Source organism: Anguilla anguilla, chromosome 13 (genome assembly GCF_013347855.1).
Source record: "Anguilla anguilla isolate fAngAng1 chromosome 13, fAngAng1.pri, whole genome shotgun sequence".
Classification (NCBI taxonomy): Eukaryota; Metazoa; Chordata; class Actinopteri; order Anguilliformes; family Anguillidae; genus Anguilla; species Anguilla anguilla.
Window position 1 is genome coordinate 7,270,265 of NC_049213.1, and position 12,163 is coordinate 7,282,427.

Consider the following 12,163-nt stretch of genomic DNA (forward strand, 5'->3'; position numbering starts at 1 on the left):
TCTTTTACACACACCACCGAATACACACAGAGGCTAATCGCCCTTTTTCTTTACCTTATTCATCTCGTAGTGAATAAGCATATGTATGCTCGTATCTTTCATCTTTGAGATCTTTTCTTTTTTTTCATTTGGCTCACAAACCGAAGTCCTTTCCAACATGTTTGCAAAAATAAATAAATCCTAGCGCAAATGCTAGTGTGTGTAGTCAGCTATGTGTTTGCGTGTGTCTGTGTGTGTCTGTGTATGTGCCTGTGTGTGTGTGTGAGTGTACCTGTATGTGTGTTTGTCTGTGTGCGTGCATGTGTGTGTATGTGCCTGTGTGTGTGTGTGTCTGTATTTGTGTGTGTGTGTGTGTGTGTGTGTGTGTGTGTCTGTGTGTCTGTGCCTGTGTGTGTGTGTGCCTGTGTGTGTGTGTGTGTGTGTGTCTGTATGTGTGTGTGTGTGTGTGTGTACCTGTGTGTGTGTGTGTCTGTAACTGTGTGTGTGTGTGTGAGCGTGTGTGTGTGTGTGTGTGTACCTGTGTGTGTATGTGCCTGTGTGTGTGTGCGTGTACCTGTATGTGTGTGTGTCTGTGTGCGTGCATGTGTGTGTATGTGCCTGTGTGTGTGTGTGAGTGTGTGTCTGTATTTGTGTGTGTGTGTGTGTGTGTACCTGTGTGTGTGTGTGTATGTGCCTGTGTGTGTGTGTGAGTGTGTGTCTGTATTTGTGTGTGTGTGTGTGTGTGTACCTGTGTGTGTGTGTGTCTGTGCCTGTGTGTGTGTGTGTATTTATAACTCCAAAGCCCCTGTTTAGATGCAGAGTCACTTCTCCCCAGTAATAGTTTAGTGGAGTGGCAGGTGATGCAGGCTATACACCCAAGATGGCCGCTCATCCGCCAGCTGTGCACACAGTTCACCGGGGAGCAGCGATTCAGCCGGCGACAGGCATAATGCGCTGCTTAAAACGGAGACAGCAGACACTCTTCTGACTTCCTTTACTGCTCGGCATTAAAATGATGCAGGGGAGAAAAAAAAATTAATTGTAAATGAATCTGATATGTTTCAGAGAGCCCAAGGGAGAAATCCAAATGAGACTTTGCATACAAATGCTGGCAGGGCTTAAAGTACAGCTCGTCAGTACAGCAGAACGGTGATCGTGTACAACGTGTTTCATGAGTGGACTTTGGGATTGTGTAAATGTTTTCTCCTTTTCCGCCATGTTTTATTTTCTTTTTTTCTTTTGTGGACTTATAGAGCATGTTTTAAATGTGATTGAAGATACTACTTATTCCCTTTTAGATGTGATTGTTTGCTTGTGCGATATCTTTGACATCCTTTTGACCCTGGCTAGATATGTAATCCACTGATAAATATAGCTAGTTAGGATTAATATGAATAATTAATTACCAGAAATAGCCATAGATAATTCTACAAAGAAAATGGAGCAAATTGGATAAAAACAGTATGAATATGCACTGCACATTTGTATTTCTCCATAAAAGTGTCTAGGCTAAAAAATAAAAACATGAAAAAATTAGTTACAATTCTTGGTAAATACAATTATCTTCAAGTACTGATAGAGCCATTCTAATCATCGATTGGTCATTTTGATTTACACCGTTGCAACACGCAGAAATAAATGCCTGCTTAGAATCAATACGTGGAAACGTCCCAGCTGGTTGTCAACAAGTGACAAGCAAGGACAGCTAAGATGCATTGCTAATGCATTCTGGGACATCCGAGGGCATCCAGTGGAGGTCCTGCCAGTGTACAGATTAACTCAAGGCTGTCGTATTAAAAAAAGAGCAGGCAGACACCTGAAACCGACCAATAGCAGGGCTCCAACACCAAGGGGCCATTTCCCACAGCTTGTCACACCCTTGAGGTGAAAGGCTCTCTCTGTAGCCGGGCCCATGGACTGGCCCACAGACACACCCAACTGTGTACGGCTGCGCTAGCGCATTAGCGAGGGTGCACTGACTCTCACTGGTGTGGGAGCACTGTTAGCTAGGCCTGGCACTGTGACTCATATACATCAGGTGAGTGAGTGAGTGAGTGAGTGAGTGAGTGAGTGAGTGAATGAGTGTGTGCGTGTGTGTGTGCGTGTACGTGTGCATGTGCGTGCGCTGTCTTACACTGTGAGACGCTCTTGAGAAGAGCATGTGCTATATGAATGGAATGTAACATAACATCACACCTGAATGACATCATCACCCACTGGAAGCCTCGGTTTTTAGCGCAGCGGGCTATCTGTACCCGGTGTGGCGCTGAGCGGCGGGCCAGGGCCGTGGTTCGAAGCCCCCGGGCAAACCCACGCCCGTCGCCCACGGGCACAGCGGGCACAGCGGGTAGAGAACAGCCCCACGTCGCGAACGAACCACGTCCTTTACATTACTGCCATTTAACAGACAGCTCTCACCCAGAGCGCCGCGCGCGGCGTTAGCATTTTTTTTTACAAAGCCAGACACCTGCTGAAGAAATTCGGGTTAAGCGCCTCGCTCGAGGGTAACGACGGCAGCCTCGGTCAAACCTGCAACCTTCCGGTTCCGATCGCGAGTTGTCCGTTATTCCACACAGCTCCCCACGCGCGATTTCTCTCCCGGGGGGGGGGGGGGCCTCGAACAAAGACCGCAGCGGCACTGATGACGTTCAAAGTGCTCGTTTTGCGCCCCGAAGGAAACTGACTAACAGAAGCGGGCGAGACGCATAACCACAAATTCTAAATTCCAATTAAGCACCTGTTTTTTTTTTTTTTGTTTTTTTTTTTTTTTTTGAAGGCTTCCCGAATGTGACTCAGAACCATTTAATTTCTAATTAAAACACCCATTAATCTGGGAGGATGCGACATATTTATTTATTTCCTGTTTGTAAATAAAAGGAACACTCGAAACGGAAAAGTATATCCATTGAATGCATCTTTAGAAAATAATAATAATTACTGCAGAATGCCAATTACAGCAGTTTTGGGGAAAAAAACAGCGCAAGCTGCTTGCTATCATAAAACTACAGGCTTTGAGATTAAAGATGGGGAAGTAAAGGCACTTAGCAGTCCTTGAGTTGCTGTGCTCTCCTGCACATAGAGATCAGAAGTCCCGCGGTGGAACTGTAACGCGTAGCGAAAAGGATCTCAACTTTTAACAGCTTCAGCTAAAAGATGGTGAAACAGCACCGATTAAGCGTGGACACACACAGATTTGTCTTTTTGCTGAATATCGAATTCAATTAGTTTTGACGGACGGCCGAATTCAGTGGAAGCAGTGAAGGCTTTTAGTGATAATTGTGAATGCATCCATTGATGTATTTTCCGAGCCGCTTGATTCTGGTCGAGGTCAGGTTATAGGGGGGGGCGGGGGGGGGGGTGGCAGGAGTGTGCCCAGCACTACTCACTGCACCACCATTCCACCCAAAAGTGGAAATAGTTTGAGGTGAAAAAGAGTCCACAGTGGACCATTTTCTCTTTCGCTCTCTCCCACTCCATCTCTTTCCTGCTCTCTTTCTCTCTCTCTCTCCCGCTCTCTCTCTCTCTCTCTCTCTCTGTCTCCCTCCCTCCCTCTCTCTCTCTCTCCCTCCCTCTCCCCCACTCTTTCTCCCGCTCTCTCTCTCTCTCCTCAGTGTCTGGGCTCTGACCTCGCTTGAAGAACACAGCATTGTCATGAGCAGATGTCTGCAATCAACTTCCCTACAGCTGCTGTGAAAGGCATGGCTCGCTGTGACCTGAGGACAGGGAGCATCTGACAAGTGCCGTGCGTGAGGAATAACGTGTAATGCTTAGGGTTAACAACGTGAGCATTGTTAACCCTAAGGCACAAACAAATGAAGATGCCTCGCTCAGATACAAGGAATGGAAATGAAGATGCTATGAAAGTCGTCACAACTGCAGGATCTGTCAGTGCCACCCCAATGGTTTTTCTTTCAGCCAAACTACATTGGAGGAAAGTTATAATTACCCATAAAATGTGCTAAATTACGGATCATTTACATTATCATTTATGTTATAATTACAGAAGACAGAGGTCAAACATTTGCCACTGTAAGATTTATAATTCCATTTCTTTAAATGTGTTCTTGGACTTTCTGAGTGACTTTGAGAATTGTTTTGGGGAGCAGGGGGGCGCAGCTCACCGTCCTCCTCCGTCTGCTTGACGATCTCCTCGCTCTCCTTGCGGCCCTCGGGGTTGGCCAGCACCAGGCGGAGGCGCACGGTGACGAAGGGGCGGAGGCCGCGCAGGCAGTAGTGCGAGGAGGTGGGGATCAGCTCCTCGGCGGCGAACTCCTGCTGGTTGAAGACGTACTGGTACTGCACTGTCAGGTTGTAGCTGTGGCAGCGGGTGACGGCGTAGCCAAAGGTCTCCCACTGCAGGGTGAGCTGGCGCGCCCGCACGTCCGCCACCTTCACGTTCTGGGGCCCGTGGACCGGGTCTGGGGGGGGAGAAAGACCGCATCATGAATCCCCGTATCATGACATGCAGTCGTATCGCGACGTGCAGTTGTATCGTGACGCACAGTTGTATTGTGATGTGCAGTTGTATCGTGACGCACAGTTGTATTGCGACGTGTAGTTGTATTGCGACGTGCAGTTGTATTGCAACGTGCAGTTGTGTCGTGACGTGCAGTTGTGTCGCGACGTGCAGTTGTGTCGTGACGTGCAGTTGCATCGTGATGTGCAGTTGTGTCGTGACGCTTTGCAGCGTGATCCCCCATGTCAGGTTACCATATGTGTCGCACTGTGTCCATCATATCGGGGTGTGTTGTATTTTCATATCAGGAAAAGCATTACTGCATGAACCCCAAATCGGAATATGTGCAATACGAGGCACTTGAGAAACAATAACAGCAACGCAGTTGTTTTTGAGGAACAGCTCCAGTCTCGTCAGATCCCAGAGAGGAAAAGCAGAAGCCTCTTATTCCTCCCGGCCTGTCGCTACAGCGCATTTGCAAAGTTCCCGGCGACGGACTCTCTCATTCCAGCCCGGAACGTTCTCCTGTAGCACGGAAGGTCGGGAACGTCCATTAGCCCTCCGCCAATGAGCTTCCTTAACACCGCGGCGTAATCTCAGCCTCCCAAAATGAGTTAGTTTATCTCCATTACCCAGTGGGTGCTGTTCTGGAGATACTTCTGCCTGTAATTTAGACACGATTCACTTCTGACTGAGTGGCACTTGGCCGAGGATATATATATATATAAATAAATACCGCAATTTCCTTTTTTTTTCCGAGGATGCATTTATCTTAGAAAAAAAACTAGTACACGCCGGACCACATATTTAATAGCCTACGGCAACCTGAAAATCGGCAAGCCCGCTCACACGTCTGTCAATCGACGCTGGACGCCTCACGGCACAGTACTGCGTGACGGTGCACGCGTCCCAGCCGCCGGACACCATGGAAACCCCGGGGGGGGGGGGGGGGGGGGCTCGGCAGTAATCGGAGGCGTAAGCACGCGCTCACACTTAACGTCGGGGTGTTCAGGAAGAGCTGGGGATTACTGCGCACCGTACAGGGGGCGCTGTCAATCGGAGCGGCTGCTGTTTGGGTAAGATAAAAAGGAATCAATGTGTCATCTCGTCCGGCTGCCCCGTTTCAGGTCTCCGAAAACAAACGTACACTCCCGTCCAGGAAAAACCAAGCAAGACTTCAAAAATGTCTTTCTTTTCGCTCTCTTTTTGACAATTTCGGGTGATTCAGCTCTTTCTCTTTTGCAATACTTTGGCTTTGTGTCGCAATGCAACACAGATATTGCACCAGGGTTGTTTCATAAGAAACAGAGAAAGGGCTATTTCTAAGAACTACATGCTTTATTACAGTTTAATCCTTGTCTTAGACTTAGCCTAGCCTCTACAAGCTATACACACTGTTCAAAGCACTGAAAATCAACCGAAACTTTGTTTAAAGATACATTGATTTTACACTGTTTGTGACCTGATACGTGCCAAGTTTGGAGACAGCGCCGCGTACCTTATCGGGCAAAAACCAGTGGTAAATTGAAACTTGAAATATAGAAGGTCAAAAACGGTGACTATTTGAATTAAATACTTGACATTTGAAGCTGTTCTAATTGCGGAAGTCACTGATAGCAGGCAACTGGTGTCAACTGCATGCCCTGCATCTTAAGTTCAGTGTCTAAATTCAAGTGAAATGTAAGCGACGGTCCCAGAAGCCACCATAATGTAGTCCTCTTGCGCTACTAGAGTAATAAAAACACCAAAGGATGAGTCAGTGGTGTGAACCGACCTCAAAACCACACAAGAATCACGCCAGCTCTCGAACGGCTACGGAGGACTTTTTTTTTCAATTTAACGAGAGACGTCCGTCCGGCCGCGCCGCGGCGAAGCGATGCTAACAGGGCCGCGCTAAAGCGGGGTTTGAATCCCGCGGATAAACAAACGGACGAGCGAGCGTCCGGGACGCGCGAGCAGCGCTGCGTCTGGAGGGAAACGAAGGCGAAAATGGCTTTTCTCCTCATCTTTAAGAAAACAGAGCGTTTGGGCGAGTGGGGGGCATACGAGGAGAGCGGCGGCTGAGAGAAGGAGAGCGCCGCCACCCACCGCCCCCACCGCCGAGGAGCGTATGAACGCATCATAACGGCCCGGCAGCGGCCCGCCTCTCCGCCGCCGCTCGCAGATGAAATCAGATCGGGCCCGGAGCCCGGACGCGTCAGCCAGGCAGCCCCCTTCCGCGCTAACCAAGCCCTTCTGTAGGACATGACAGCGGAACAACCGCGCTCTCGCCAAGTAAGAGCAGCCGCTAAAGTCCCCCCCCCCCCCACCCACCCCCCCTCAGGTTTCAATGAGCGTGATTAAGATTAATCTGCAGCTAATCTGGTCTCGTTTCGGAAAGCGGTTTCTAAGACGATTGCTAATCTGTGTTTGCGTAATCCTCCGGAGCACAACTCTCGGAATCAGCAGAAAAACACGGGGACATCTGCGGGAGGCCAGAGGCCAGAGGCGGGAGGCGGGAGGCGTCTTTATTTCAGTCTCCAAGTCGGCGCCGGGCTCTCCTGCCTGTCCTGGTCCTCTGTGTTTTTGGGATAAGTAACGCCCCCTTCTTTCCTGCCAAGCAGGAATCAGGAGGCGGGGCGGGTGGTGGGAGGGGCCTGCGGTGGAGGCGTGGCCGTAAGGGGGAGAGTGAGAGTCACACTCGTGGGTCCGCCCTGAGGAGTGTGATTTCGGAGATGGGGGGTGTAAAGGGGCCCCATGACTGCACCACTCGATGGATGGTCCAGGAGCCTGATCATTAATCCCACACACCTGGGACCCCCCACCAACAAGCAAGCAGAACAGAAATCAATATTACCCTCTGCTACACCCTCCCTCTGCCACAATCACCACTGAGACACACTAATCACCAAACATGCTCATCAACAAACACACTAATCACCAAACATGCTCATCAACAAACACACTAATCACCAAACATGCTTATCAACAAACACACTAATCACCAAACATGCTCATCAACAAACACACTAATCACCAAACACTAATCACCAAACATGCTCATCAACAAACACACTAATCACCAAACACTAATCACCAAACATGCTCATCAACAAACACACAAATCACCAAACATGCTCATCAACAAACACACTAATCACCAAACACTAATCACCAAACATGCTCATCAACAAACACACTAATCACCACACATGCTCAGCGGCAAACACACTAATCACCACACATACTCATCAAGAAACACACTAAACGCCAAACACACACAAGTAAACAAACACACACTCATCCCCAAACACACACTCTCCTCCCAAATCTCAGGTGCTACTCTCCAAACACACACTCCTCCTCTCCTCTCCAAACAAACACTCTAATCTGCATGCACAGGCTCTCCTCCACACACACACACACTCTACTCTACACACACACACACACACACTCTACTCTACACACACAGACTGTGCTCATCTCCACACACACAGGAGCAGGCCCCACCACAGAGCAGCCACACGCCCACTTTAAAAGAGAGCCATTTCCAGGGAGGGAGGGAAAAAAAGAGACAAAAACATAAAAGTAGGAGAAGTCAATGTCACTGGCTGTCAGCCAGCCCTCCTCCCCAGAGAGCGAGCTGGGAAGGACACGGTAACTTCTACTTTTGTTTAAAGCGCACGGAGGGGGAGGGGGGCTTGGGGGGAGGGGGCGGGGGCGGGGGGGGTGCTGGGGAGTTCTGCCTTCTGCCCCAGAAACGGGGACAGAGGTGTGACTGAATTCATCCGGCCCATTCATCATGGTCCGGTCCCCGGGGGGGCGGGGCCTCGTACGCACAACCTCGCTCGCTGTGATTCAACACTGCCGCTCCGTTAAAAACCCAAACGCCTAGACTAACAGAACCCTTCTCCTTTCCCCCCCGCCCGCCCCGCCCCGGCCCAGCCCAGCCCGGCCACCTGCTCCCTCATTGGTCCAAAAATGACCTCCCGCTGAATATCGGAAGGCTTGCCAAAGAGAGCGTGCCACGCCCCCGCACGGCCGCGCGCCAGGCGCTAATCGAATTAGCATTAATTACAACAGATGTTGTGGCTTTATTTTCTCTCTGCTGCTCACCCCAACCCCCCACCCCCCCCCCCCCCTCCCCCAACCCCCCACCCCCTGTCCCAGGATCCTTCATTTCGGGGCCGTTACCGTCGCTGTGATTAAGCCCCTGTAAACACCTCACAGCTAGACCAATGAGGGTTTGTAGCTGGAGGGGAAGGCACTGCGTGTTTTCCCTTGGCTGGTGTGATTCAAATGTTAGTTATTTTTCCTCTGTTCGTAAGACACAAGAGGTTGTGTGTACGAGGCCCCGCCCCCCGGGGACCGGACCAGACACCCCGGTGTCGGCGCGGGGATAGAACGCGTAAACAACGGCGCCGGGAAAAAAAAAAAAAAAAAAACCCCGCCCCCGGGTTCAGAGATAGCGTCTGAGAGGGAGGGAGGGAAGGCGTCTTTGTTTACTGCGGGCGCAGGTGCGCTCGGAGCGCGGAGGTGTGTAATTGGTCGGCTGCGCCGCGGGCCTCCCCCAGCACCGCGGCTGAGCTTCGTTCCGCCCACCTCCCCCACGCCCCCCCCCCCCCCCCACACCCCCATCCGGCGATACCGGCGGCCTGAGCTCTCAATTGCGCCGCCGTGATTCCAGCTCTCCGAATTCACGGAGAAAAAGGGGGCTTAAAGGGACGCTAAATTGAAACAAGCGGATCTTTGCCCGGAGGTTAACTACCTGCAGCTGGAGCCCAATTACCGCGATCGCCGGGGGAAACGGGGACCCCGATTACACCGGGAGCGGCGTGACAGGAAGCCGGGACCCGCGGGCCGGCGTCTGCGTTCCCGCGGTCACCGAAACCGCACCCTGCGCGCACGCTCACGACCCGGTCGAGCGTTCCGAGCAGAGAGACAGAGCCTCACCTGAGGCTCTACCCAATCAGAGACGGACAAAAAAAATGTCAAAATAAAAGCACTACTCTTTAATAAAATGAATCCATAAAGCACAGTTAACATGCCGGAGGTGTGGGCTGCTGTGTAGGTGGTGCAGAGGAGTAAACCGTATATAAAAAATGGCGAGAAACAAATATTGCATACAGTATACGCAGATACATCGCAATTACACAATTTGACGTACTGTCTGTCCACTTTGCATGTACACACGCGCGCACGCACACAAACATACACACGCGCACGTACGCATACACGCGTGCACACACACAAACACACACACGTGCACGCACGCGCACACACAAACACACACACGTGCAGGCAGACACACGCGCATGCACACGCACAAGCATGCACACTCACACACACTCACACACACACACACACACACACACACACTCACATACACTTACACCACCGAGGGAAGCCACCTTCGCGTGATCAGGGCACGGGAAGGAAGCGTGGAAACGGAGGGGAGGCCAGCGGTGGGCGGAGTCAGTGTGGAAAGGGCAGTTTAACAGCCGCTAACGAGAGCATTCACACACGCGAAAAAAAGAAGTTCACCCCCTCGCCTCCCCCAGCGATGCCCACCACCCCACCTCCAGCCCCCACCCCAGCCCTCCAAAGAATCAAACCGGGCCGAGGCTAACCGCGGAGGCAGTAACGAGCCACTTTAAACGAAACGACTCCCCCCCGCGGCCTGGAGAGCGCCCCGCTTCGCAAACGAACGGCGGCGGCGGGGCGATGATGGAACGCAGTCGGGCCCGCATAAATCACGAGCGTACGAAACGTCCGGATTTTTGATTGCATTTTTTTTTTCCCCTGTTATTTTATGCGGCGACAGTCGAAAATGCAATCTTTCCCTGTTTCTGACCGCGCGCTTCCGCGATTATCGCCACGGCGACGTTCGTCAGGCGTTTTCGGCTGAAGTGGCGGCGGAGGAAGCGGCGCGGGAGGCGGGGCCGTCTGAAGAGCGACGGTCGTGTCCGAGCGGCGTCCTGTCTCCGCTCGCCTCCGCTTCCCCTCCCTCAAAAGAAAATCTTCATTTGTCCCCGTCCCCATTGGGTGGCAGTCTCCCGACCCCTCCCCCTGCTGTCACAGGAGCCTGACAGTAAACAGGCTTCCTATTGGCTGCCAACTCCTCACCCTGCTGTGCACTGCCAATCACTTACATTAAGCTCAATACAGCTCACAGGAGCCTGACAGTAACCAGGTTTCCTATTGGCTGCCAACTCCTCACCCTGCTGTGCACTGCCAATCACTTCCATTAAGCTCAATACAGCTCACAGGAGCCTGGCAGTAAACAGGCTTCTTATTGGCTGCCAACCCCTCACCCTGCTGTCCACTGCCAATCACTTACATTAAGCTCAATACAGCTCACAGGAGCCTGACAGTAAACAGGCTTCCTATTGGCTGCCAACCCCTCCGTCTGCTGTCCATCCACTGCCAATCACTTCCATTAAGCTCAATACAGCTCACAGGAGCCTGACAGTAAACAGGCTTCTTATTGGCTGCCAACCCCGCACCCTGCTGTCCACTGGCATGGCCGCTCCGGAGCAGGGGAGCGTTCGCTCGCCTGCGCTCTTCAGAAACGGACAGCGGAGGTCAGCTCAGGCGAGCTCGAATAACCGCTATTGATCCGCGATGGATCCAGGAGAGCTCGGCCATCCGTACGCGCTCGACACCCGCTGTTACTCAGAGAAGCCAGGCACAGCGCGAGCCACAAACACAGCGGGCTACAGGGCCCAAAGGACACCGGAATGTTCCAGAACGACCACCTAAAGGCCAGCCAGTTAACGCGTGGCCCCGCCTCTCCCAGACCAGCCAATTAACGTGTGGCCCCGCCTCTCCCAGACCAGCCAATTAACATGTGGCCCCGCCTCTCCCAGACCAGCCAATTAACGCGTGGCCCCGCCTCTCCCAGACCACCCTTACGTGGCTTCCGTAAAAGGTTTGGACGGCCCTTCCCACAGTCACCGAGGAAAATGCCGCGCTTCGCACCGTCGGCTCGGCTCACGTAGACTTCCACCGACGCAAATACCGACGGAAAAAAAGCCAGGATAAAGATGATTTGTTTGTGGAATTAGGCATTTGTATGTGCCCTTTCGGAGCCTCACCTGCTGATGCAACAGACCGGAGGAAACAAGGAAATAAATAAAGAATGGTTTCCTCAATCAGCTCAGGAGCCGGGAGAAGCAGGGTGACCTTTGGAAGCCCCTCTCGCTTCGCATCCTCTCTCGCGCCGGGATTAATGAGCAGCATTCTTCAGCCGAAATACAGAGAAATACACATACACATACACATGCACTTACGCACACCCACACACACACACACACACACACACACACACACACACTCACACTCCCACACACACACTCACACACACACATACACACATGCACTTACGCACACCCACACACACACACACGCACACACACACACACATGCACTCATGCGCACTCACACACACACATGCACACACACAAGCATATACGTGCATACACACACACACACACACACACACACACACACACACACTCCCACACTCCCACACTCCCACACACACACACACACGCACCCTCACGGCGCGTGGCCGGGCCAGGCGGAGAGGGGGCTGCTGGGAGCCGAGCGGCGCCGGGGCTGTTAAGCGGCCTCCCCAGCGTCGGCGTCCTCCACCAGGCCGCGGGTCACCCCCTCAAACGCAGCGGCGCGATTAGAGAGGCAGGCCAGAGGGGCGGACCCCGGCAGGACGGCCGGCCCTAATTATCC

At 52.1% G+C, this 12,163-nt stretch overlaps 1 protein-coding gene across 17 annotated transcripts in view; it reads right to left on the reverse strand.

Annotated features, from left to right (window-relative positions):
• Positions 1-12,163, reverse strand: part of ptprt (protein tyrosine phosphatase receptor type T) — a 297,385-nt gene that overhangs the window by 147,877 nt on the left and 137,345 nt on the right. For all 17 annotated transcript variants that reach the window (XM_035389554.1, XM_035389544.1, XM_035389558.1 and 14 more), the window contains exon 8: positions 4,101-4,397. In XM_035389554.1, the coding sequence (XP_035245445.1) occupies positions 4,101-4,397 (297 nt within the window). The remainder of the gene's footprint in view (positions 1-4,100; positions 4,398-12,163) is intronic.